At 39.6% G+C, this 27,034-nt stretch overlaps 2 protein-coding genes and 1 long non-coding RNA gene across 4 annotated transcripts in view; all 3 read right to left on the bottom strand.

The window, feature by feature from the left end:
* LOC116048187 (GTPase IMAP family member 9-like) overlaps positions 1–27,034 on the bottom strand; it is a 111,751-nt gene that overhangs the window by 13,349 nt on the left and 71,368 nt on the right. The gene's annotated exons all lie outside the window — the stretch shown is intronic.
* LOC116048194 lies at positions 1,913–14,222 on the bottom strand. The gene is made up of 4 exons (XR_004104584.2): positions 13,986–14,222; positions 6,366–6,368; positions 3,237–3,243; positions 1,913–2,237 (listed from the first exon to the last, which is right to left on the bottom strand). It is a non-coding gene; the product is annotated as an uncharacterized LOC116048194 (long non-coding RNA).
* Positions 19,068–21,099, bottom strand: LOC116048189 (GTPase IMAP family member GIMD1-like). 2 transcript variants are annotated; one of them, XM_031297168.1, is made up of 2 exons: positions 21,039–21,099; positions 19,068–20,359 (listed from the first exon to the last, which is right to left on the bottom strand). In XM_031297168.1, the coding sequence occupies exons 1-2, from the start codon at positions 21,055–21,057 to the stop codon at positions 19,563–19,565; spliced, it is 816 nt and encodes a 271-aa protein (XP_031153028.1). In that variant the 5' UTR covers positions 21,058–21,099; the 3' UTR covers positions 19,068–19,562. The 2 variants fall into 2 exon arrangements, with proteins under 2 accessions (XP_031153028.1, XP_035850342.1); XM_035994449.1 differs by having other exon boundaries at positions 19,068–20,365; positions 21,033–21,094.

Genomic DNA, 27,034 nt, shown 5'->3' with positions numbered 1-27,034 from the left:
TACCGCCAGAATCTTAAAAAAAAAAAACGTGATACAAATTTTTGGTCATATGTACCGCCGTGTGTGTAATTACCTTTAAATCTTCCACAGATTCTTGAAGTAATTAAGGTCCGACAGGAATCAAAGCAGTTTTGGGGGTATGTTGTACTGTTTCCCCCCCTTTTCTGCTTTCGTGCCCCGTTCTGGGTTTATCCCTAGCAGGCACCTGTGGCAAACAAACATGTCACTTGACAATGCAAAATAAATAATACTATAAAACTGACAAAAAATATGGCCAAAACTTACCTCTGGATGAACTCCAGAGTCAGGGCTGCTCCCTTTGGATACTTTGTATTCAGCACATAATATAGGCTGAACATATAGCTCACAGCAACTAGTGGACAGCCAATGATGTTAACTGTGACTTCATCCACTGACATCTTGTATCTTCCTTCATCTGCAAAACATAAATAATGACATACATCTTTCAATTAATTAAACAAATACACAACACCTCCCAATACTTTCAGAGTAGACATGCATATCCTTACCCATAACTATGATACACAGGGTGCATGGCAGCTCTGCTAAGGCATCCTATGAGAGAGGTGAAGACAGAATAGGCAGAGGGGAAGATGTGATATGCCAAGCTGCATAGACATATTTGTTGGGCTAAATCACAATTTACTAAATTAGTGAATTGATGTTTTGCTGTGGAACTTACTTCTTCATTTATTAAAAGCACCTTTTGCTCCTCTGCGAGGTACTTCACTAGACCCTGGAGGAGTTTCAATGGCTCTGTAGTTACTCCTGTGATTCCCTTGCTACCAAGAAACTCAGTGATGAACTTGCCCTTCTCCTGAATTTGGTTTGGACAGGAAATCCCATTAGTTTCTCTGTGTGGTCGAGCAGATGGGTGGTGTCGAAGAGGTAAGGCCATTCTTCCATGACTTTGATTATATTTTCCTCACTATTCAGATTAATGCGCTCGGCGTAGTATGTTTCAGACATCAGTCTTTTAATGTCACTCTGAGAGAGAAGGTTTTCTTTAAAGGCATCTTGTAGCATTTTCCTTTTATCCTCATGGCTGTTAAAGTCATTCGGTGACTCGGGTTGCCACTGAGTACAACCATAACGGTCAGAAGATCTGCATTTTTTCTTTGGCTTCCCTTCATGGGATGTGCTAAAAGCATTCTGTCTTCTGACATTCTCAACCCTGTTCTCCATTTGCATTACAAGGGATGCAAAACCTTGACCCACAACATTTATGCCACATTTGTCCAAGAAGGAATCAGGGTGTCTCTCAACCAACTGTTGTGCAACCTGCTTCAATTTGCTTCTGCCCATCTGAGTCTCAGCTTTTATTTCAAAGGCTACAATGCTAAACTGGAAATGGGGTAAGTGAATTTGCTTGATAATATAAATATTATCTCTGTATAGGTGCCATATATTTGTTCTGATTTCAGTCGAAAAAATGAAACATGTTATATTACTATCAATGACAACATCATATCATTATATGATAATGTGTAATGTGTCAAATAACGTTAACAGCCTCGCTCTGTCTCGCCTCCTCATAGCGTTAATGTAACTGCCAAACAGAGACAAGCCAGACCCCATGGAACTAGCAACAGCGTTAACCAAATCAACGTTGGATTAGCTAGACAATTCAGTATGAACCATTAATGTCGCGCTGCAATATATTAACATTAACCTTTCTGACCACAACAACAAACTCACAATACCAACAAAATGAACCTTATCATATTCTTCTAAATTTCCATGAAATAATTACCTTTTACACAAAGCGGAGCTTGGCGAGATTAACGTTAACTTTTGCTTGTTCACACAGTGGTTGACAGACACACAGTGGAGAGAGGGGGGAGGGTCAAAGCGAGGGAAACGTTAATGTTTCATGAGCCACAAAAGTCCCGCTCAGATTAAAAATACGGACAATGTACTGTAAATAATTCATAGATAAGGACCCACAAATAATGTTGAAGTGGGGCATAATGGGTTCTTATTTGACCTAACGTTACAAAAAATACCTCATACAAAGCTGCTCAGTTGGTAAAAAATCTGTTTTTTTAATCTCCAAATCCCAAAGTGCTGATAGCACACGGTAATGCCGTTGTGAACACCAGCTCACGTTAGCTAACGTCAATATTAGCTAACGTTATTAGCATTAACGATCAAAAATTAACAATTGAATGCTACCAAAACAGACAATATAACACTTAAAAACTAATACTGCTAAACTATACTGCTACAGTCTTTTGGCGCTGTAATGGCGACAGGCAGCAGCAGAGTGCAGAGTGAGAGTGTTGTCTTTTAACGTTTAACCTGGTTTCAGGGTCCCTACTAACCTGGATTTTAACTGATCTGTGTGTGACGGTCATAACAATGACTCACCTTAGGTTGATGGGATGTTTTATCCTTTTTACGCTGTTATGCAAACTTTTGGGCGTACTCTGCGAACAAAAGGAGTCCCCCAAATATACCCGCGAGTTTCTCCTGTTTCTCCTGTAACTCCGATGCGGGAATTGTGGACTCCCAGGCGGCTCTTCCACCAGAGGTCATCCGGTCGGCAGTCCCCGCAGAGAACCAGAGTTGGGCATCCAGGACAGGAGTGAGGAAAAGGGGGAGACGCGGCGGCGTACGGCAAAGATTGAAGCGACAAGGCCATCATCGGATACCTCTTCCTTCAATTAGCCTTGCCAACGTCCAGTCCCTTCGTAATAAAGTGGACGAGCTTCAGGCAAAAGTAAAGTTCCTTTCAGAATACAGATCCGCCTGTCTCCTCGCCTTGACAGAGACGTGGCTCAAAGATCAGGATCCACTCTCTGATTTTGAGTTGCATTGTTTTGGCGAACCTGTCCGTCTTGACCATACACTGTATATATTATATATTATATATTATATTATTATGGACAGACCATGTGTGACGTCACCCATTGGTTTGTGGAGATTGTCAGTACACGATCCGTTCTGCCTGCACGATCCGTTCTGCACATGCGCAAGATAATACTGTTTTACCGAGGATACGACCTGCACGATCTGTTCCACGCTAGCCTATGGCTAGCCTCCACCGGGAAGCTAACGTTAGTTTAGCTAACAGCTAATTCGGCTAAAATAACGTTAACTCATACGTAATGGGAAAAGCAGGCTACAGCTAAATTAAGACTTCACAGTAATAACAATAAAGACAAGTATTGAGTGATTGTATTTTAAATGAGCACAAGTAAAGTAGAACTGACATAACAGCTGTTATATATGTTAGGTGTTTGTTATGTCAACGTTTATTTTCAAGTTTTATTTTGAGGGTCTTTTAAAGTTATTACATGCTGTCTCAGCTAGCAGTTAGCCGAATTAGCTGTTAGCTAAACTAACGTTAGCTTGCCTGTGGAGGCTAACGGCAGACCGCTACAATCAGCTAGCGATTAGCTGTTAGCTAAACTAACGTTAGCTTGACTGTCGACCGGAAGCTTGGAACATATCGTGCAGTGTGCATGCGCGAACATTTTGCGCATGTGCAGAACGGATCGTGCAGGCAGAACGGATCGTGCAGGCAGAACGGATCGTGCAGGCAGAACGGATCGTGTACCGATAGAGATCAGTTATCCGTCGTCGAGTTTGCGTTTATGGGCGCAGCCATCCTGGTTGCGGATGTGACGTTTTTAGACGAGAGGGCGGAGAGAGGGAGGAACCATAGACTGTTGGGCGGTGTCTGACTGTTTTTTTTTTTTGGAGTTGGCAACGCTGCTTACACTCTACGTTACCTTACACACGTTCACTGGCAATCTGGATGCAACTGCTGCTGAAAGCTAGCATACATAATTCGAGGTAAGATATAGCTTTGCTAGGTTTTAAATATATCTTTGTCCAATAGTTATATTACATATAAGATGAGTCACATTGTAAAGTAAATGTATCTGAAGTTACCATGTAAATTGTCTGTAACGTTAGCTAGCCACTGGTAAAACATGCTAACGTTAATTTTCTGCAAATCGAAGTTTACATTGTCCTAATTTAAACGTAGTGTCAGCGAAATGCAAAACGGGGATTGTTAATGCTTATCATTATCTAACACTAAGTATTAGCAGATGTATAACCAAGTTTCTTAGAATGTTTGGTTAACTGTAATAACCATAATGCACTGATAATGTCTTGCTACTGTTGGCTCCATCAGTCTGTGGTTGGCACAATTAGCCTTTACATGCTTTTAAGAGCTAACGTTCGCAGAAATAAGCTCATTTAACTTAAGAGTAACTTAAGTTACACTAAAGAACAATAGACTGTTGTTGATTCATCTGTATTCTCCCCCGATAATTAATAAAGTACAGTTACATGCTAGTGTGCATATATATTTAACTATGAGGGGCTCAAATGGAATTTGATGACTCTTTCTTTCAGAAATAGGAGTGTGGAGAGCCACGATTGCATGTACACCCACCCAATACCTCAGAAGTAAGTCCATTTTCTCTGGCATCACCCAGAGATGCAGGTGGAGGGCTGTTAACAATCCGGGGAAGATCGACAAGGCTCGCAGGGTTTTTTTTCTTTTTCCACTGTGCATTACAGACAACCAACAGACTGTCATACTATGCTCACTTTAATTGTAAAGGCAGCTTTTATTTCTTTACCCAGGCATTTGGACTTGACTGAACAGAGTGCTGCACAAGTGTTTTAAGCTTTATATGTTAAGCTATATTTTTATATTGTGGTTTGTAATGTCAACCATTTCTACTGTAATTAACAATGTGACACTAGTGATTCAACTACCCTTTTTTTTCATATGCAGACATGTCTTACCTTGACCCACAGCAGTGTTTTATGTGTGGAATGTACACCGGATTGTAAAAGGTGAACTACATTATTTAATTCATGAATTTAACCCCTATCCCTAACATAATCTTAAAAATATTGCCAGTGTTGTTTGTGGTTTATGTAGTTTTTGTAGTTAATGCCCATTCTTTGTCTTTCTAAAGCTACATTTGTTTTTCTGAAGCAACTATAGGAACATACACAATATTGTAGTCATACAAGAAGACATTGGTAATTTGATAGAATTTGTAATTGATTAAAAGTGTCTATTTTGGCTTTAATCAACAAAAATATGATTTCTCAAATGTTACCATACTTGCATGTTGACAAAGAAGGATCAGGGAAATGTAGTTTGTGCTTTTCTTGTGTGTCTTTATGTACTTGTCAATTTTAATCACCATGAAAACACTTCACCAAAATCCTTTTAGATTAATTTATAGACATATTTATTTTGACATACATAGTCAAGTGTTTAGTAGGTAATTGAAAATGCACTAGGTGCTGTTTAATCTGTGTAAGGTTATTGCAAATTCATTATAACAAAAGTATTATCACAAATTGTTGGTTGATTGTGGTAGATGAGAGGCAGCTGGAACCCAGACCCCCACACTCTAGACTCCACTCCTGCAATAAGAGACAGACAGAGAGAGGGAGAGAGGAGAGAGGGAGGGAGGAGAGACAGAGAAGCTACCTAGGAGCAGCAGGCCTAACAGTAACACAAGAGGACACATCTATTACATGACAACATAACGACCACACTGAAAGTTAAGTATTGACATTCTGTTGAAAATATCACAGATTCATGCCCCCCAGGTATTGATCCTAATGGCACTTTACAAGTGAATGAATCTGAAAATGTTTTCTGCAGGGTAAAATGTAATACTAGTACTATTCCAGTTATAATCAACAATAGACCATACAAAGTGTTGAATCCCCTAAGTAATAAGGAGTTGACTGCAAACATAGTCAATTTAGCATCCAGTTCACGTCAGCCACAGGTAACCAAAAAAGGGGCAATACTTAACAACCTAATTGGAATTACAACTACCACTGCAATGATAGAACAGGATAGGAAAATTAGATGCGGTCTACTAAATATCAGATCTCTGTCTTCTAAAGCAATACTAGTAAACGAATTGATATCCGATAATCAAATTGATCTATTCTGTCTAACTGAAACCTGGCTGGGCCATGAAGATTATGTCAGTCTAAATGAAGCCACTCCTCCCACTCATATTAATACTCAAATTCCTAGAGGCTCAGGCCGAGGAGGGGGAGTTGCAGCCATATTTGACTCTAACCTGTTAATTAATCCTAAACCTAAACTAAATTATAACTCTTTTGAAAATCTCGTTCTTAACCTTCAGCATCCAACATGGAAAACAGTACAGCCTATTATATTTGTTGTTGTCTACCGAGCACCAGGTCCATATTGTGAATTTTTATCGGAATTCTCAGAGTTTTTATCATGTGTAGTCCTAAAATCAGACAAAGTACTTATTGTAGGTGAGTTTAATATCCATGTGGACGTTGACAGCAATAGCCTTAGTACTGCTTTCAACTCACTACTAGATTCAATTGGTTTCAGTCAGAGTGTGCATGAGGCCACGCACTGTTTTAACCACACCCTCGACCTTGTGCTGGCATATGGCATCAAAATTGAAGACGTAATAGTATTCCCGCAAAATCCTTTATTATCAGACCACTTCTTAATAACTTTCGAATTCTTACTACCCGATTATACGAAATTAGATAAAAGCTTCTACGCTAGAAGCCTATCTGACAGTGCTATAGCTAAATTTAAGGAAGATATTCCAACAGCACTAAACTCATTAACGTGCCGTAATATAACAGAGGATCTTTATGTAAACTTTAGTCCCTCTCAAATTGATCATTTCGTAGACGATGCTACGGCCTGCCTACGGACGACTTTAGACTCTGTTGCTCCCCTTAAAAAGAAGACGATGAAGCAAAGGAAACTAGCACCTTGGTATAACTCCCAAACTCGTAAATTAAAGCAAATCTCGCGCAAACTTGAAAGTAAATGGCGTTCCACCAAACTGGAAGAATCTCGTTTAGACTGGCAAGACAGTCTGAAAACCTATAGGAAGACCCTAAGAAAGGCCAGATCAGACTACTATTCATCACTAATAGAAGAAAATAAGAACAACCCAAGGTTTCTTTTCAGCACTGTAGCCAGGCTGACAGATAGCCACAGCTCTACTGAGCCATCTATTCCTATAGCTCTGAGTAGTGATGACTTCATGAGTTTCTTTAACGATAAAATTATAACAATTAGAGATACTATTCATCACCTCTTTCCCCCAACCTCTAATGGGTCACCTTTAACTGACAGACTGCTAGAAAGAATGACTAGACCTGACATATACTTAGATTGCTTTTATCCTATAAACCCTCAACAATTAATGCTAAAGGTCTCTTCAGCTAAGCCATCTACCTGTCTCTTGGACCCCATCCCAACGAAGCTACTTAAAGAAGCGTTACCCGTGGTTAACACTTCATTGCTAGATATGATAAATATGTCTTTATTGACAGGTTATGTACCGCAGTCATTTAAAGTAGCTGTGATAAAACCTCTACTGAAAAAACCCACCCTCGATCCTGAGGTCTTAGCCAACTATAGACCTATATCTAACCTTCCCTTTCTCTCCAAGATCCTTGAGAAAGTAGTCGCTAACCAGTTATGTGATTTTCTACATAGCAATAGCTTATTTGAGGACTTTCAGTCAGGATTTAGAAAGCATCATAGCACAGAGACGGCACTGGTGAAAATCACTAACGATCTTCTAACTGCATCAGACAAAGGACTTGTCTCCGTACTTGTCTTATTAGATCTTAGTGCTGCATTCGATACTATTGACCATACCATCCTCTTACAGAGATTGGAACATTTAGTTGGCATTAAAGGAATCGCACTAAACTGGTTTAAGTCCTACTTCTCTGATCGATCGCAATTTGTTAATGTTAACAATAAACCCTCCAATTACGCTAAAATTAACCATGGCGTTCCTCAAGGCTCAGTGCTTGGACCAATTCTATTCTCCTTATATATGCTTCCTCTAGGCAATATTATTAGGAAACACTCAATTAACTTTCACTGTTATGCGGATGACACCCAATTATATCTGTCAATCAAGCCAGACGAAACCAGCCAGCTAGCTAAACTTCAAGCTTGCATTAAAGATATAAAATCATGGATGGCCTACAATTTCCTGATGTTAAACTCAAACAAAACCGAAGTTATTGTCCTGGGCTCCAAACCCCTACGAACCTCATTAGCCGAAGATATAATTACTCTGGATGGCATTGCCCTGGCCTCAAGTACTACTGTCAGAAATCTAGGAGTTATTTTTGATCAGGATCTATCCTTTAACGCCCATCTAAAACACACCTCTAGAACAGCCTTTTTTCACCTTCGTAACATTGCTAAAATTAGGAACATCCTGTCTCAAAACGATGCAGAAAAACTAGTCCATGCATTCGTTACTTCCAGGCTGGACTACTGTAATTCCTTATTATCAGGATGCTCAAATAAGTCCGTTAGGACTCTCCAGCTGATCCAGAATGCTGCAGCGCGTGTTCTGACAAGAACTAAGAAAAGAGATCATATTTCTCCTGTATTAGCTTCTCTCCATTGGCTTCCTGTAAAATCCAGGATTGAATTTAAAATCCTTCTTCTGACCTATAAAGCTCTAAATGGTCAAGCTCCTTCATATCTTGAGGACCTCTTAGTACCTTATTGTCCCACTAGAGCACTACGCTCCCAGAATGCAGAGTTACTTGTGGTTCCTAGAGTCTCTAAAAGTAGAATGGGAGGCAGAGCCTTCAGCTATCAGGCTCCTCTCCTGTGGAACCAGCTCCCAATCTGGGTTCGGGGGGCAGACACCGTCGCTACATTTAAGACTAAACTGAAAACTCTCCTCTTTGATAAAGCTTATAGTTAGGGAGTGAGGAGTTGCAGTGAACGCCTAGACCGGCGGGGCAGGGTATATAGCTGCAGACACAGCACCCCTGCTTTTCTCTGCTTCTCTTTACAGTCATCAGATTTACCTATCGTATAATCAATAATATAGTGCCTCTCCTAGTTATGCTGTTATAATTCTAGACTGCCGAGGAAGTTCCTTCTTATGACACGCTCTTTTCTTTTGTTTCCTTTTATGCACATCATGTCTCAGAAGTGCTTGTTACTCACCTAGCTCTGGGGAGTTTACTCCCCGGAGTCCTTATGTTTCTTCTTCACCCAGAACATCGCCTCGGATTAGGGCGACACCAAGACCTGGGTCTTGGGTGCAGCTGTGGCTATGGACCTGCTACACCCTGCTACGCTCTGCGATTCCCTGCAATGCCCGACTACGTCCTGCTGCGTCCACCGCGTCCACCCATGCTCTGCTGTGCCACGCTACATCCTGTACCGTCATAACCCCAACCGTCAGACACCGCCCACCAAGAGTCTGGGTCTGCCGAGGTTTCTTCCTAAAAGGGAGTTTTTCCTCGCCACTGTCGCAATAGCCACTGCTAATGCTTGCTCTTGGGGGAACTATTGGAATTGTTGGGGCTTTATAGAGTGTGGTCTAGACCTACTCTATCTGTAAAGTGTCTCGAGATAACTCTTGTTATGATTTGATACTATAAATAAAATTGAATTGAATTGAAATTGAATCTATTACAGGACTCACATTTTGAACTTCTAAATACCAATGACTGCTTAAGTGCTAAAAGTTGGTCTGTCCTTTCAGCAGAAGAAGCTGAACCGAAAAGGATTTTCTGGCATCGTTATAATCAGAACACATTTGAGAACTTCGGATGTGGTCAATGCAATCTGTTTTCCACAACAAGATGAATGGCACCAAATACACTGCTCTATACACCAGGTCTTCCCTCTGGCTCTGGTCATTCAGTTTTCAGTGTGGATACCTTTGTAAAGACAAACATGTAGTTAAGGCATGGTAGATCACAATGAATTATATTAATATATGAGCTTGTACATGAAGGCATGCTTCAGTTGAGGACATGCAGTATTAAGTAAACATACTCCTACATGTCAAATTTATCTTAGACAATGTGTATTGTACGCAACACTTTTTTAGTGATATGTACATTTTAGTAATAAACAGAATTTGTAAATATAGATTGTAACATGTATGTGACTCATCTTAAAACAGACTATGTGCTGACTGAAGGTTCAAATAGATTAGCAGACACAACTACAGTAAGTGGAAGAAAGACATCAGTGTAACAGCATCAGCAACAGTGGTTAATAACTCAGCATGCTTGTTAGGTACATTAACGGTCTGAAATAATGTATTTAGAATTTTGAGAGAAGAATATTGAACCTGGTGCTTTATACAATACATTTGGCTGCAGAACTGAAGATTTTTCAAGATAGAACATTTATGTAACTTTACAATAATATATATATTTTTTCATGTGCGACATTTTATTGCAAAAACGGATATTCTGGCCTACTGCCCCGTCCGTCGACGCGCTCCAGCGCGGCTTTGTCCGAGGTGAGGGTGATGGTGATGCTGTGTGGGTGTCTGTGCCTGTCCTTCGGGCGCCTCCGGGTAACGTTGCCCAACTCTCGGGCGGGGTACATATATTTCAGTATATTCAACTAAAAGCATCTCCACTTGTCCCGTGCGAATGCCCCACACAAAACTCAGATGTGAGGGGGTACTTTCTAAATCACACGCGGTCCCAAAATTATTCTAATCCCGTACGAATAGGATTTATATGAATTTGCACTATAACGTTAGCTATATCAGGCTTTGACTTTAAGCTAACATTACCATTACATGCGCATCGATTAGCAATAACATCACATATGGTTAAAAACAGATTACCGGTGAGACCGTTGTGCATACCTACTGTATACAACTGTAACGTTAAATATATTAATTTTAATCCGTTTATACGGTCTGGTCTGCATAACGTTATTAGTTAGCCCGCTAGCTTGGTTAGCAAGGTGCAATCTAGCTAGCTAACTGATATTCATTGGGATGCTAACGTTGGCTAACGAAAAACGGTATTAAAACAAAATGTAACGTTACTTACCGGAAAAACTGAACTGCCGACTCCTTTGAGTGTCTTGTCATACAACCGAACGTTGAACAAAACGTTATTAGGCGACCAAGTGTCACAGTCACGAAGACGAAAGCTGGTCAACCCCCAAAGTGAAATTTACATGCCATGGATAAGCTTTGCTAAACCTCTGTCATGATTGACAGGCCACGAACTGTCAATCACATCATAGCCACGCCCTAAAACATCCCCCGCTTTATCGCCGATTTTAAAATCAACGAGACCATAATTCAAAAAATGAACATCATTCTGTGTTGCCGAAAAGACTTAAAACTAGCGATTGAGAATATGAACTCTTAATTGAAATGTTTACTGAGGTAATAAATCAAGTAAAAAGTGGGTCATTTCGCCATAGACTTCTATAGAAACGGACCTCCTTTTTGCAACCGCACGTGTCGCCCCCTGCTGGAATTCAGATAGAATGCAGGTTTAAGGCACTTCCGCATTTGCCGCATTTTGCTGAACCGGATGCGCTGTCCACTAATATATACAGTCTATGGTCTTGACAGAGACTCCACAGTGACGGGAAAATCACTTGGTGGAGGTTTATGTCTTTATGTAAACAAGAAATGGTGCAATACAGTGATTGTCAGAGAAAAACGGTGTACTCCTGATATAGAACTTTTGTCTGTATCTCTACGCCCCTTCTATCTGCCCAGGGAATTCCCACAGATATTTGTAACTCTTGTTTATATTCACCCGAAGGCTAATGCCGACCTAGCGACCCGGGCTATGGTGAAGTGTGTGCAGCGGCTTCAGGGGATTTCACCTGAAGCACCAAACTTCGTCATGGGCAATTTTAATAACTGTAAGCCAGGGAGGTCCCTGTGTAATTTTTATCAATATGTCACCTGTGCAACACGACGGACCAAAAGGCTGGACCTCTGTTATGGATCCGTCAAAGGTGCTTATAAATCCTACAGCAGAGCTCCACTTGGCATGTCCGATCACAACTCTGTTTATTTGGTTCCGTCCTACAAACCGGTACTGAAGAGAAACAAGCCGGAACGAAAGTTGGTTCCGGTTTGGTCAGAGGACTCAATCCAGTGTCTACAGGAATGCTACTGCTGTACTGATTGGGATCTATTAAAAATGAATGTAAGGATATTGATGAGCTTACAGAGACTGTCTCCGCATACATCACCTTCTGTGAGGACTTAGTCATTCCTAGAAAACTCATTTCCATATATCCAAATAATAAACCTCGGGTCTCCAAATCTGTTAAAAGCATAATTAATCAACGAAATATTAGCTTCAACCGAGGTAACATGACTCAATATAGAGTATTTCAAAAACAAACTAAAAAGGAACTTATGCTTGCAAAATCTTTGCTTTGCAAAAAAAACATGCTGAGCACAGGCAACTCACATGCTGCATGTGAAAGCCATGATGGGGATGCAGTCTAAGAAGTGTCCGATTTCCCTCAATGGCATGTCAGACCGTGCCCTCTCAAATGAACTGAACACTTTCTATAATCGTTTTAATACTTATGACTTTAGTGAGGAGTTGTCAGTCTTTAATAACATTGCCCCTGGGCAGAGCAATGTCCAGGTTAACAGAAATAAGGTCCTGACACTCTTCAGAGGTGTTAAAGAAAGGAAAAGTCCTGGCCCGGACGGCATTGGAGGCCGTATATTAAAGAATTGTGCTGAACAGCTGGTAGACATTTTTTGTTTTATTTTCAAAATGTCCTTACACCTCCACACCGTTCCTAATCTTTGGAAAGACTCAATTATTGTTCCGGTACCTAAAAATAAGGCTCCAGAGTCTTTTAACGACTTTAGGCCTGTGGCACTCACGTCCCTTATTATGAAGACGTTAGAGAAGATCGTGAAAGACGAACTTTTGAACTCTGTACAAGATCTACTAGACCCGCTTCAATTCGCTTACAGACCAAAACGGGGAGTGGAAGATGCAGCATGTACTCTTTTTAACTTGATCTATACCCATCTTGAGGGTGCAAAGAGCTTTGTGCGGCTGCTTTTCATTGATTTTTCTTCAGCCTTTAATTGCATTCAACCACATATTTTAGCAGAGATTTTAAAGAATACTTTTAATATCGATCCTAGTCTTATCTGTTGGCTGATGAACTTTTTAACTGACAGGTCTCAACGCGTGAGAGTGAATAGCATCTTATCCGATGTTCTCTTTTCCTCCACTGGTTCCCCCCAGGGCTGTGTCCTCTCCGCGATCTTATTTATTTTATATACAAATGCATGCAAAAGCCAGTACACAAGGCGTCATATCATTAAGTTCGCTGACGACTCGGTAATAGTGTCGCTGCTGACGCGCAGCGACCCTGAGTATGGCGCTACCTTAACTGATTTTACAGAGTGGTGCAAATCGTCTTTTATGAACATTAACGCAGAAAAAACTAAAGAAATGCTGATTGACTTTAGGAAGAATCCCCCCACCCTCTCTCCCACCCTTATTAACGATCAGGCTATCGAAGTAGTGAAGCAATACAAATACCTTGGTATTATAATAGACGACAAACTCACCTTCGAGCCTCAAGTTGACGCTGTATGTAAAAAGTCACACCAGCGCATGTTTTTTTATCGTAAACTTCGCAATTTTAATGTTGATAAGACTTTTATGAGGATGTTTTATTGTTGTTTTATTGAAACTATTCTTTCTTTTGCCTTTGTGAGCTGGTTTGGATCCCTCACTCTTAAAAACAAAAACAGGCTGCAATACATAACTAAAGTGTGTGGCAAAATTTCCGACAACACCCTGATTGACTTAAAATCGCTATATGAGTCAAAGACCTTGAAGAAGGCCCAGTCAGTCTTGGCTGATATAAGCCACCCCCTGAACGGCTACTTCATGTTGTTGCCGTCTGGCCGCAGATTCTGTCTGCCTAAATGCAGGACAAACAGACACAAAAACTCCTTTGTCCCCGCTGCTATAGGCTTTGTTAATAATTCAATGTGAAATGAGGACTTCTGTGTAGTATGTATTTTTTGTGCCCTCTATTGATAGTGTCTGTTGTTTGTATGGCTTATGTGTTGTTTATGTTGCATTCTATTGCTGCACAACGAATTGCCCCTCGGGGATAATAAAGACTCCTTGACCTTGACCTTGTTAATATTTTCCATAAAACTACTTACCGCTGAAATGCAGGTCAAATTCATACCGCTCTATCCCGCTTTGTACATGGATGGAATATGGCCGCCAGAAACTGATTTGGCAGAGATGAAGTTCCCATAATGCAATTCGAAGTGTAAATTAACAGAAACACACCTGTGAATCACGTACTAAGGACAATTTCTGTTAAAATATACAGTCATACAACTGTTAATATACAGATATTTCTTAGAGTGTGTACAGTATCTGACATAAAATCTCAGCCTGTTTACCTGTCTCTCATGGAGCAGAGCTGGCCATCTGGAAATGAGTCCTGTGATGAGTGGCTGATCTCCAATGAGCTCCTTTCTGCGCTGGGAAAATATAGCAACCATCAGGTCTTTTATCAGCTGATGATCAGGGTCTCTTTTCAGCATTTCAGCCTCCATCATCTTGCGCTTCTCCTCCATGTTTTCAGCACTCTGCCCTTCAGGTGGATCTGGACAGTAGTGGACTTCACCCTTCTTTGGCTTCTTCACACATTTTCCTTTCGAACCCCCTGTTTTCTGTTGTTCATTTCCACCTCGGGGCATCCTGCTGCACTTAACTTTTGAAGATAATTTCCAAGCTTAAACTTCAGGCTGTGAAACCACTAGTACCATCCCTTTCCAGACCCTGGCTCCTCCAGACCTAGGATAAGCACTTATCTTTGACATACAGTCTGCCAGTGTGTCAAGGATATCAGTCTTTAAACCTTTGGAAATCACCATCACTGATCCATCCTTAGCATACCTACAATTAGCTTCTTTCAGCTGGAGCTCAACATCATGTGAGAACTGTGGAATCGGGAAGGGGGTCAGGCCAGTCAACAGAATCTACACTACAAAGACAAGGGAGGCTGCATATGTCCAGTGTAGAATCTGAGATGTCATCAGCTGTAAACAACACTTTTAATGTTGCCCGCCCCAGAGGAAGTTCTTTGATGTCTGTTAGGTTGCACAACTTATTACTGAAATCAGGATCCTCAAATTGCAAAATGAATCCACCTCTCAGACCAAGCTTTGTTCACAACACCTGGTACAGCTCCTCAACACTAGATAGGACGTCTTCAATTGAAAGACGTCTGATGACATTTTCTGATACGATGATACGCAGCAGCATTGTAGACCAGTTTTACCTGAAAAGGGAGAAAAATATGTAGTTGTAAGTAAATTGTTTACTCTAAACTATTAATATTAGTCCTCAATCACACAAATCTGACCATGACTTTGTAATGACTTACTATTGTATTTTCATTATAAGTGGCAAAATCCGCCGTCGCCGCCGGCCGCCAGAGGGGTGTTGCCTTTGCTGCCGGCCGCCATAGAAGCCTCGACGTCCTGTTCGGCCGTCCGAGGGGTTTTGCTTTCGCCGCAAGCCGCCTGGGAGTCCTCAACGCCCTGTTCGGCCGCCAGAGGGGTTCCATCATCGCTGTCTGCAGCCCTGGGGGCCGAAACATTTGAGTGCCCATGTCCCCAGTTCCCGAGTGATCTCTGTCCCCAGTTCCCGAGTGCCCTCTGTCCCCAGGTGCCCCCGTCCCCAGTTCCCAAGTGCCCATGCCCCCAGTTCCCGAGTGCCCTCTATCCCCATTTCCCGAGTGCCCTCTATCCCTGTGTCCCTCTGCTTTCAGTCCCTCGATCCCCGAGTCTCACGGCCCTCAGTTTCCAGTCCCATTGACTCTCTGCCTCCCCCCGGACTCTCTCACCCTCCTTGGGTCGTTTTTGGTTCCCTGGACACTTTTTGTTTTTTGATCTTTTCCCATTGACTCTCTGCCTCCCTCAGACTCTCTCCGCCCTCCTTGGGTCGTTTTTGATTCCCTGGACACTTTTTGTTTTTTGATCTTTTTTGATTATTCCTCCTTCGGTCTCTCTCCACCCTCCGGTATAACAACAGGCCAGTCACCCTCCTCAGTAGCTATGTAGGTGCTCACCCTGTATCCCATGTTGACAGATGGGACAGAGGCCAAAAGAAAACCATCAAGGTCCCATGCCCTACTGCAGTAGCCACATGTAATCAAAACATGGGAGGTGTCGACTTGCTAGATTCACTGATTGCTTTGTATCGCACAAACATTAGGTCAAAGAAATGGTACCATCGCCTTGTCTTTCATTTCGTAGATATGGCAGTGGTAACATGTTGGCTCCTCTACAGACGGGATTGTGCTGACAACGGAATGACGAGAAGTGTCCACATGCACCTTTACGCCTTCAAGTCCCAAACTGCACACAGCCTGTGCAAATCCAAAAAAAGATGCCAGGAAGAGAGAGCGAACCAGTGGTGGGATCTCCCAACAGTAGGAGAAGAGGAGGAAGCATGGATCCACAGCTCCCATCCCTAACCAGGATGTCCGCTTGGACAATACCTCACACTGGCAAATAATGTGTGACAGGAAGGGAAGATGCAGGGTTCCTGGGTGCACAGGAACACCCAAAGTGATGTGCAAAAAGTGCAACATACACCTCTGTTTCACAGCAGAGAAGAACTGCTTTTTGAAGTTTCACACTGAGTGAAATCTCATTACAAGAAGTACATGACATGACACAACTCACTACATGATATAAACCTGTCTGTATGAAATCCAAAATGCAAATGTGTTTCAGGTGATTTTCCCTTTCTGCTTAATGATTTGACATTTTTAAAAAATGTTTGTGATTTTGTATTGCTCTCTGAGCATTGTTTTATTAACTGTGAATTCATAATTTTCTCTATGATTCTGTACCGTTGTTGCACAATGTTGCTCTTGGGCAATGAAAAAATATTTTGGGGTGGGGAGCCCCCCCCCCCAAAAAAAAGGTTTTATCAATAAAATGTCCCCAAATGAACCAAGAAATGATGTGGAATATTTTTTATCATGTACCATCAAAATGTGTGCAGTAGAGGGTTCAGGGAAAGTTTTCCCATTTTCTGTTCTGCCGTACATGCAGATAAATGGTAGCTGGAACTCTAGCTGTTTGCTGCTTCCTGTTTGGTGCTGGAAGGAGCACATGCATTGATTGTTGACAATGTTCACATGATTTAACTTCACTACCAAGACTTAAAGCTTTTAGTAATATCAATCCCTTTACACCAAACGATTGAGACAATCGGAGCGCGCCCCAACGCTAGCAAGACTCTCATTATTTTATTACGATATTGGAAATTAGTCAGTCGACAGTGGAATTGCTTGAAAATTCGTTTGGTGTAAGGTCGGCATGACTCGTCTACAGTGTTAGAAACAAAGAGAGAGTGGAAAAATTACATTACTTAATGTTTGTAATTACATTACAATTACAAACATTAAGAAACATTACATGTTAGGCCTGCGTCCAAATAATTGATGAAGGTTATTCTGATTTATTCAGCATCCAATTAAAGTACATAAGGGGCCTTGAAGTGTTCACATATTGAGAGAAAGCTAAGCTCATGTTAAGCATCGGGCAAAATTACTTGTATAAATACCCTTGCAGTGTAGTTTCTGAGCCGCCAACACTGTCAGCCAGTGCTACTGATATTTTAGGCCCAAATGCATCTAGGGGATGAAGAGGGACATTTATATAGGGAGGTTAAGGGAGGTCCAGTCTCTATTTAGTCTCCATTACTTCCTGATCATGAACACCTCACTGGGCATTACCTCTTACATAATGCACAAATTAAAGGCGCTGACTGGACTGCATTACACCAGAGTTTGTACCTTGTACAATTTCATGTGAATAATTAAAATGACTGATTGCTGCTAACTGAAGTCTGGCTAGCTCGGGACAGATGTACCTGGTAGACTAACTGCTGGATAACAAGCTCACTTGTGACCTATGTGACGATCTGTTGTCATGTGAATCTGTAAATAAGTGAACTCTGTTGTCCGGACAAGGCACAGGCAATGTCAACGAAACATCAACATAATTCTATTTTCACTACCAGAGAGTTTCACATAGATGTGAATGTAGGCAGCAGTCTATTCAACAAGTATTCTACAAGTATTTTATCTTTTTGTTAATTCCTATACACCATAGGCACGCTAAATTTATAGCTATAGACATCATGCATTTAAATTCTGAACGCTTATCCATTAACACAATTTCCAGACTACAAATGTTGCAGTTACTACCTTGTGTATTTACCCAAGGCTTTTTTTTTTTATTCACCATGGTAAAGTGTTTTTACTTGGAGGGAACTTATGTTACCAGGAAAAAAAAGACACACACATACTATAGAGTTTAGTTTGACTCTTATTTGCTGATGTGATTTTTTTCCTCTGATAAAGAAAATTAATATTGACACCTTAATATTTGTCTTTAGATAGAGTACATGAATGTAATGTCTGTTAATATTTAATTATTGCTGCATAATTTCATAGATTCACATATTGCATTTTACTTTATTGAATCATATACACAGCAGAGCGTAAAGACAGGACACATAGGGAGAAAGAGTGGGCAGATGACATGCAACAGAAGTCCTCCATTCAAACCTCAATTCTCAAATGTTCAGCATTGTCATTTTACACATAAGGATGTACACGCATGTGAAAAATATCAATGTGGCATACACTTTATATGTAGACAAAGCCAATTTCATGTTTTGCATCACCGGTTACTGTTAGAAACCAGTTGTGTCTTTGTTGCAAGCAATTACAAAATTCCCAAAAGTTAAGACAAGTACAATCATAATACTTAATGCAGATATGTGAAATGGGACACCCTGATAAGCTACTTGAAGCTTTTGTATAGGGGCCCAGACACTGGTAAGAGCCAATGAGGTTTAACCATGTATCCAGCTAATTTAAATAGCTCACTGTATTGTCAACAGTTAACTTCATTTAATATTGTATGAGGCATTTTCTTTTGCGGGGTGCAAATGTTCCACCAAAACAATTTCCTTCCTGAGACTATTTAGCAGAGCCACCGTCGCTGCGTCCAGAGCTTAGCGCCGCCCAAGACCATTGTGATTAGTTTAAAGAAATGCAAACAACCAGAGAGTTTAATTCTCCTATCTAGGACACCCTAACTACAATTTGTATCAAACTCACATGCCTCCACGGGGAACAAAAAACAAAGTAATCAATTAATACAAGAATCTCTGTTTTTGGATTCTTTGTTGACCGTGGAGGAATGCAAGAAAAACAAAGTTTTCTTCAATAATTTAAGGTAATGCCAGGTGACGTAGGGAGGTTGGGGTGGATGGGTCAAACAAACACAGGACTTTTATCCAGGAAAACACTGTTCCTGTCCCATCTGAAACCAAAAGTCTACATTGACCTATTTTAATTATGTACGTTACTGAAGTTGCGTAACAAACATACTCAGTGCCTGAGTACCGGCACTTCTGCTTTTTCTTCACACAAGTACCTTTACTTTTAATTGTTATTAACCTTATTAGGCTATAACTCATGATTTATTGGGGAAACCAAGCAATTATTCAGCAATAGTTCAGATCATAGAGTAACACACTATTCATTCACTCATTGTAAAAAAGCTAAATAAAAAAATAGATTCATTCACCTTATACACTTTTTTACAGTTTTGATTTCTCTGTTTCATAACTTTTCAAATTCTGGTGAATCTTCTGCTTATTTTTTAGGCATATTTATCAACTTTTTTCATTGCAGATTTAACAATCCCGAACACTAAACCTACCCATGGCTCGCCCACCACCCCAGTAACAAACTTCTCAACTGTTTTACACACAATATCTGCCTTCGTGTCATTAGGTTCTGACATCTCCATTTCCTTTTGGATTTCCTGTGCCTTTTCCAACATTTTACTGGTGTAACGCGACCGGTTTCGCTTCCTGTTTTTCGCAACCATGTAGTTGATCTTCTCCACTAGATCAGACACTTGCTTTTCCTTTTCTTCACCCTTCACATTCTTGCAATCATTATTTTCAAAAGAATGAAAAGAACGACGAGGATGATCTTTATCAAGGAACTTCTTAAGGAATTTAATTTCCTCCACTTCTTCGTGTGTAGGTACATATTCACCTCCACGGGTGAACAAGACCAAAGTGTAGTCTTTGGACCCATCACCAAAGATCTCCTGAATGATTTCCACTGCTTTTTTATCTTCGTCTGAACAACTATCCGACCGCATCACCAACAGAAAGACATGAGGACCGCCATCAAGAGCAGCATGTGCGATGCTTTCCACGATGTCTTTCTTCACCTCTTCTTCTGATTTCTTGTTGTTCAGCACACCCGTAGTATCGATAATAACCAGTTCTTGGTCACCATGCTGTACTTTCGCCATCTTGCACTCTGTTGTCTGTGAGTTAGGGCTAGGTCCATGTTTTTGATCCTCTATTCCCAGAAGGGTGTTCATGACTGAAGTCTTCCCGACTCCAGTCAATCCAACGAGCATAATCGTCAGTTTTGGCTCTGTTGGAGAATTTAAATGTAGCTTAATCTAGTAATCTCGATAACAAAGCTTTGTTATCTTAAAACGAAATAATTAACTCATGAATTCTAGAAAGCAGGAAAAAATAATTGTGAGCACAGCCGTTCTATATATTCATATATATATATATATATATATATATGTATATATATATATATATATATATATATATATATATGTATGTATATATATGTATATATATATGTATATATATATATATATATATATATATATATATATATATATATATATATATATATTCTTATATATTGCGACATGAATCTTTGAGCAAGAGTTGATAAATATGTAATGTCATTAAGTCAAATAAAAATGTAAACAAATGTTTTAAAAATGCAATACAACACAATGCAATAATGGCAAATAAAATGCTGCAAAATGTGAATGTGTCATACAAGAAACAAGGTCTGTAAAGACTGTAAAACTACAGAAACATAAATTTAATACAACAAAGTTAATACAGCATACAGTTAATACAACAAAGTTAATACAGCATAAAGTGTTAGTAAAATAAAGCATGGAGGTTATAATGTTTTGATTGAGATCTGGTTGAAAACAGTAATAATAAGAGAATAAGTTGTTTCTTTGCTGGTTTATCAAACACTACACTGAGTAAGAGTTCTGTAAATGAAATAAACTTACCAGGAAGAGTGCCCGACATCTTTGTCTTTTTAAAGCAGTTGAACTGATGTCTTGTTGCTGTTGGTTTGTTGTTGTTGAATGGTTTGTCATTTCATTTTTATATATTATAAAGTCTGTGTAGTCCCCTCCCCTTAAACACATGTCATCTGTTATCTAGCCAGTTTGAGGAAAGAAGGCACACAGAGCCAACCAATCACAGGTTAGAAACCAAAATGAAGCTGCAAGCAGCCAATCAGGGGCCAAGAAAAAGTGCATCAAACAAAGTACATTTTATGTGGGTTTGACTTCTAATTTACCACATATTTCAGTTGTATATATTGTTTTGTTTTTACAGTGGATTTTGCATATTGTCTCTTTGCATGTAACGATTCAGTTGTTATGAGTGAAATACATTTTCCAAATTATCTCTTACTGTTATTTAAAAGAAGTAAAAGCTGCAGATGGTCACCTTTAAGAAGCTGGAACCACTAAATGTTTTAAAATTATTTAAATCATTAATTTATCAAGAAAGTCTTATTATTATTATTATTATTATTATTACAATTCATCAACTCTTTGTTCTTTACTTTCATTTTAACGTCTTTATTTTGTCTGTAAAATCTCCATCTGTAAAGTAACTAGCAACTATGGAGCTCAATAGTCAAAACATGATTTATTCGTGATGTTATGGAGAAGTTACTACACTACCCACAATCCTAAGCGTAACAGTGACATCTCTGATTGGTCCAACTCGCTGTTACCATGGAAACCGTACGCACGAACTACAGTACTACAGCAAGCTGCTACCACTGAAGTTTCTGTACACAGTCTTGTACCGTTGACTTTTTTGCCGTTTTTCAAAATGTTTTTTGCGCCGAATCAAATGTTTTATGGTCACGATTCATCTGGTAGCTGGTTGGCTTGGTTACAGGCTCCAATCTCTTTTAACAGATATTAAACAGGGAAAAACACTTTTGGAACCAGAACAGTTAAGAAAGTGGGTCACTGTTGAGCTCTATAACTGTCAGATAAATGTAGTGCAGTAAAAGTAGAAAGTAACACAATATGGAAATACTAAAAGTACAACAAACTTTGAAATGTTCTTTACTGCAGTACTTGATTAAATATACTTAGTTACTTTACACCACTGCTGATGTTGGACATGTTAGTTTTTATTGTCAATGTTTAATTCTTGTATTTAAGATGAAAATCAATAAATCATTTACCAGTTGATAAGGTCCATGGAAATCAAAGTGCTGCAGTAAATCCTCCTTTTTATGAGATTAGTTAAAACATTATTGATCTCCAGAGAACAAACTCAGGTGTTGTAGCAGCACAAAGACAGAAGGAAGTACAGCATGAATGTTTCTATTGTTTATGTCTCATAAAGTGCTGTAACTTGACCTCCGTAGGCATATTTTGTTAAGGGAGATTAAAGGTCTAAGGCTGAATCTCATTTCTCTGTCTTACCCCTAGCCCTTACCCCTACCTCTTCGTCTTACCCCTAGCCCTTGTCCCTCGAAACCGAGTGGTAAAGGGGTAGGGGTGAAAACGTACACCTATGAAAAGAGACACCACTTGGTTACGTCATCATACATACTTAGGTCTGTTTGCAATAAATATTTTTATACACACTTCAAGGTGTGTTCAACATAATAGCAGTCCAACATCACTAACCTCATAAATCAATTATTTTGGTAAAAGTGATATTTCTACATGGCAAGTAAGTAAGTGTTGTAGAGTCATAGAAAACCAACAGACCCAACAGTCATGACATGCATGCTGCTCATTCTGTGTAATTGAATCTGTAATTGAAAGGGGCATGTTCAAAATAATAGCAGTGTTGTGTTCGTGTTAGTGAGGTGATTGATTCTGTGAAGAAACAGGTGTCAATTATGGCCCATATTTAAGGAAGGAAGGAAGCAAATGTTGTGCATGCTGGTTATAGTGCATTTTGCAGTGAAATACTCAGCAAAGCGGGTCGTTCCAGACATTGCACAGAAAAGTATAGGCTGCTCAGCCAAAATGATTTCAAATGCCTTGAAATGGCATCCAAAGCCTGAACGACGTGGGAAAAAACGGTCAACTACCATTCGAATGGATTGAAGAATAGCCAAAATGGCAAAGGCTCAACCAATGACCAGCTCCAGGAAAATCAAAGAAGACTTAAAGTTACCCCTGAGTACTGTTACGATCAGAATAAGGCTATGTGAAGCAAAGCTATCAGCTAGAAGCCCCCGCAAAGTCACATTGCTGAAAAAAAGACATGTACTGAATAGGTTGAAATTTGCCAAAGGACACATTGACTGGCCAAAGGAGAAATGGGGCAACATTCTGTGGACTGATGAGAGCAAATTTTTTCTTTTTGGTTGTAGGGGCCGCTGACAGTTTGTCCAACGACCCCCATGCACTGAATTCAAGCCACAGTACACTGTGAAGACAGTAAAGCATGGTGGTGCAAAAATCTTGTTATGGGAATGTTTCTCATACTGTGGTGTTGGGCCTATTTATCGCATACCAGGGATACTGGATCAGTTTCAATACATTAAAATACTTTAAGAGGTCATGTTGCGTTATGCTGATGAGGAAATGCCTTTGAAATGGGTCTTTCAACAAGACAATGACCCAAAACACACCAGTAAGCGAGCAAAGTGTTGGTTCCAGATGAACAAGATTGATGTTATGGAGTGGCCAGCCCAATCCCCAGACCTCAATCCCATAGAAAACTTGTGGGGTGACATCAAAAATGCTGTTTCTGAGGCAAAACCCAGTAATGCAGAGGAATTGTGGAATGTAGTTCAATCGTCCTGGGCTGGAATACCTGTTTACAGGTGCCAGAAGTTGGTCAACTCCATGCAACACAGATGTGAAGCAGTTCTCAGAAATAATGGTTATGCAACTAAATATTAGTGCAGTGATTCAAAGTAAAGCAAACCCTTGAGACATTTTTCAGTTCATACAGTAAATGTTTGAGTTTGTGAAGAAATATTCAAATACTGCTATTTTTTTGAACAGCCTAATATTCCTTTTTCTTCACTTTCTGTAAAGGTATAACACAAACTTGATCAATTTTGGTGATGTTTTGATTTGGAATTGAGTGTTCCCAATGCATTGATATTATGGAATTAAAAGCTATTCTAAAGGATTTTGAGCATTATTCACTTTTTTAAATACACTGCTATTATTCTGAATACAACTGTATATCTGTTTCAGTTATCACTGTTTTGAATGTCATTGATGTTCAGAAACTTTCTTTGTTAACAAAAAGCTGTCTTTATTGCCCAATAAAGTAAACATATAACATTATTACAATTATTAGAACCATAACGTACATGTCACACACACATAAAAAAGGCCCTCAAATGTATAAAACTAAAAAAAGACACACAAGACCACAAATAAACAAAAAAACTACAGCTATTCTGAAATTCCAGACCGGTCTGATGCCTGTTGGCCAATAACCTTTCCCTCCAACCCCAATTTCTTTCATTAGTGTCCTGTATCATTACCCTACAACAATGTACAGGTGCATGAACAGGAATGAATTACACATGATTACAATAATGCAGTACCAATACAATAATGAATGGCTACAACATGAATGCAGAAACTTCTGCTCGTTTTCAGCCCGAAAGTGTGTGTGTGTTGGTTACAGGTTCCAATCTCTTTTATCAGATATTAAACAGTGAAAAACACTTCTGGAACCAGAGCCGTTAAGAAAGTGGGTCACTGTTGAGCTCTGTAACTGTCAGATAAATGTAGTGCAGTAAAAGTAGAAAGTAACACAATATGGAAATACTAAAAGTACAACAAACTTTGAAATGAAATGTTCTTAAGTGCAGTACTTGATTAAATGTACTTAGTTACTTTACACCACTGCTGATGTTGGACCTGTTAGCTTTTATTGTCAATGTTTGATTCTTGTATTTAAGATGAAAATCAATAAATCATTTACCAGTTTATAAGATCCATGGAAATCAAAGTGCTGCAGTAAATCCTCCTTTTTATGAGATTAGTTAAAACATTATTGATCTCCAGAGAACAAACTCAGGTGTTATAGCAGCACAAAGACAGAAGGAAGTACAGCATGAATGTTTCTATTGTTTATGTCTCATAAAGTGCTGTAACTTGACCTCCGTAGGCATATTTTGATAAAGGAGATTAAAGGTCTAAGGCTGAATCTCATTTCTCTGTCTTACCCCTAGCCCTTACCCCTACCTCTTCGTCTTACCCCTAGCCCTTGTCCCTCGAAACCGAGTGGTAAAGGGGTAGGGGTGAAAACGTACCCCTATGAAAAGAGACACCACTTGGTTACGTCATCATACATACTTAGGTCTGTTTGCAATAAGTATTTTTATACACACTTCAAAATAATAGCAGTCCAACATCACTAACCTCATAAATCAAATTTTTTTGGTAAAAGTGATATTTCTACATGGCAAATAATTTACTAGTAAGTGTTGTAGAGTCATAGAAAACCAACAGACCCAACAGTCATGACATGCATGCTGCTCATTCTGTGTAATTGAATCTGTAATTGAAAGGGGCATGTTCAAAATAATAGCAGTGTTGTGTTAAATTAGTGAGGTGATTGATTCTGTGAAGAAACAGGTGTCAATTGTGGCCCATATTTAAGGAAGGAAGGAAGCAAATGTTGTGCATGCTGGTTATAGTGCATTTTACAGTGAAATACTCAGCAAAACGGGTCGTTCCAGACATTGCACAGAAAAGTATAGGCTGCTCAGCCAAAATGATTTCAATTGCCTTGAAATGGCATCCAAAGCCTGAACGACGTGGGAAAAAATGGTCAACTACCATTCAAATGGATTGAAGAATAGCCAAAATGGCAAAGGCTCAACCAATGACCAGCTCCAGGAAAATCAAAGAAGATTTTCTTAGCTGAAGCCGACAACGGGACAATATTTTTATTTCATGTTGGCAATGCAAGCTGAAGCGACGTAGCAGATGACGTTGAGAAGTTGCAGTGAGGAATATTTTAGGAGCACCATTTTCGGCAGAGAGGTAGTGGCCCATACTAACTTAATGTTGAGCCGGGAAACATGACTAAAAGAGCTCTACAGCGAACAGATGTGCTGGGCGAGCCGTCAGTCGATGGAAGCTAACAGAAGCTAGGTGGCGTAAGCTGACAGCTGACCAACGCTACCAAGTGATCGGCAGAAACAGGGAGTACATGTATTTGAAAGAGTCCGGCAGTTGTGGCAGACGAAGGTCCAGTCGGGAGTTTGGATGGAGAGTCCACTGAAGTCCACTGTGGTCTGAAGGGATAATCCTCCGTAGATCACTAGCTAGCTGTAACAATTAGTCGGGAGGTTGACAGCTAACATTAGCCAGCTGAAACTAACAGTCGATCGATGGTGAGTAACGTACGTAGAATGACCAACACCTAATCTAAAACTTAGGGTACTTACTTTACTAGAAAACACAACAAAATATAAATTTTGCGGATTGTTCACGCCAGCGTCTTAATGTTCCAACATACATTTTTTTTGAAGTGGTAAATATATGTTTCGGAGTATCCTCCAGGCATATGGACTTTTAATCCTGGTGTTGTCCCCGGGTCAAATTTGTTTTATGGGTTCCATACAACGTTCTATGCAAGTAATATTAATGATTACTTTCATTGAATTTTGGGTGTTTCATTCAATTTTATAGCATTTGAAAAAAAAAGTTTAAATGGTTTTAAAACAGTATCCTGACTAAACTTTAACATACACCAGTCTGTGATCCACTTGTTAGTCAAAATAATTCATAATTTCTGCTCTTTTACCTAAAAAATGAGGTATAATGTCATATAAAATCGGTTTATTCAACATGAATAAAGAAAACTTTGAAAGCTTTTTTGACAAAAACTTTAGAAAAAGCGCAAAAAAAGACAAACAGGCCAGAAAAAAGCGCTAAAAAAGTGAATTTTCATTCACTACTTCATGTAGTAAAACATGATTTCATAAAATCATCATGTGAAATTTTATATATACAATACTTTGGCCACAATTTCT

Source organism: Sander lucioperca, chromosome 2, assembly GCF_008315115.2.
Source record: "Sander lucioperca isolate FBNREF2018 chromosome 2, SLUC_FBN_1.2, whole genome shotgun sequence".
NCBI classification, from domain to species: Eukaryota; Metazoa; Chordata; class Actinopteri; order Perciformes; family Percidae; genus Sander; species Sander lucioperca.
The sequence above is the reverse complement of the archived record's forward strand: the minus strand, read 5'-3'. Positions and strand labels throughout refer to the sequence as shown.